At 62.3% G+C, this 1,068-nt stretch overlaps 1 protein-coding gene across 1 annotated transcript in view; it reads left to right on the forward strand.

Moving 5' to 3' along the window:
• The window catches only part of EAH_00015430 (hypothetical protein, conserved), a gene marked incomplete at both ends in the record, with an annotated part of 5,700 nt that extends 4,632 nt beyond the window's left edge, over window positions 1-1,068 (forward strand). The window contains one exon of the mRNA XM_013394086.1: window positions 5-1,068. Coding sequence (XP_013249540.1) covers window positions 5-1,068 — 1,064 coding nt within the window. The remainder of the gene's footprint in view (window positions 1-4) is intronic.

The raw sequence follows: 1,068 nt of genomic DNA on the forward strand, positions 1-1,068 counted from the left end.
GCAGCAGCAGCTGCTGCTGCTGCTGCTGCAGCGGCTGCTGCAGCAGGACTTCCACAGCCAGGTGTCGCACACGACCAGCAGCAGCAACACCCCACAGGAGATCCTGCAGCAACAGCAGCAGCAGCTGCTGCTGCTGCTGCTGCTTCTGCTCTCAACATGCAGCAGCAGATGGCCGCCGGCTTGCTGCACTTCAATCAGGGCCTCTGCCCTCCTGCAGCAAGCTTTGCGCTTCCTACTGCTCCTCCGCTCGATGCAGCAGCGGCAGCAGCAGCAGCGGCAGCAGCGGCAGCAGCGCCTGCAGCAGCAGCAACAGTCCCCACGCACCATCTTCTAGGAGCGCCGCCCCTCCAAGACCAGCAGCAGCAGCAGCAACAGCAACAGCAGCAGGCGACGGAAGGGGTAGGAGCTGTTACTCTGCAAGAAGCAGCAGCACCAGGAGCTGCAGCTATTCAAGAAGCATCAGCAGCAGCAACTGCTGCTGTGCAAGATGCAGCAGCAGCAGCAGCAGCACCAGCGCAAGCCGGCCCACAAGGCGATATGTTGGTAGCACCGACGGGAATTGCAGCAGCAGCAGAGCAAACTGCAACAGCAGCAGCAGCGCCGGAAGCAGCAGCGCCTGCTGTAGCAGCGCCAGAGGCAGAAGCGCCCGCAGAAGCAGCAGCAGCAGCAGCAGCGCCCGCTGCAGCAGGGCCAACAGAAGCTGCTGCGCAGGAGCAGTCGCTTTCAAAGTCTCTCTTTGCGGAGGCGCTTGAGGAGCAGCAGCAGGACCAGCAGCAGCAGCAGCAGCAGGAACAGCAGCAGGAGGAACAGCAGCAGGAGCAGCAGCAGCCGGAGCACCAGCAGCAGCTTGCATGCACAGAAGTAGGTGATGTCTTGGCTGCTGCCCCAGGTGAGGGGGAGCTGCAGCAGTTGCCTGCAGAGAAGACCCCCGAAGCAGCAGCAGAAGCTGCAGCAGAAGCAGCAGCAGCAACAGCAGCAGGAGCAGCAGCAGAAGCATCGTCAGGAGCAGCAGCAAGTGAATCTGCAGCAGCAGAAGACGCTGGAGATGAGATCAGCGCAGCTGCTTAG

This window comes from Eimeria acervulina, genomic scaffold, assembly GCF_000499425.1.
Source record: "Eimeria acervulina Houghton genomic scaffold, Eah_scaff93, whole genome shotgun sequence".
Classification (NCBI taxonomy): domain Eukaryota; phylum Apicomplexa; class Conoidasida; order Eucoccidiorida; family Eimeriidae; genus Eimeria; species Eimeria acervulina.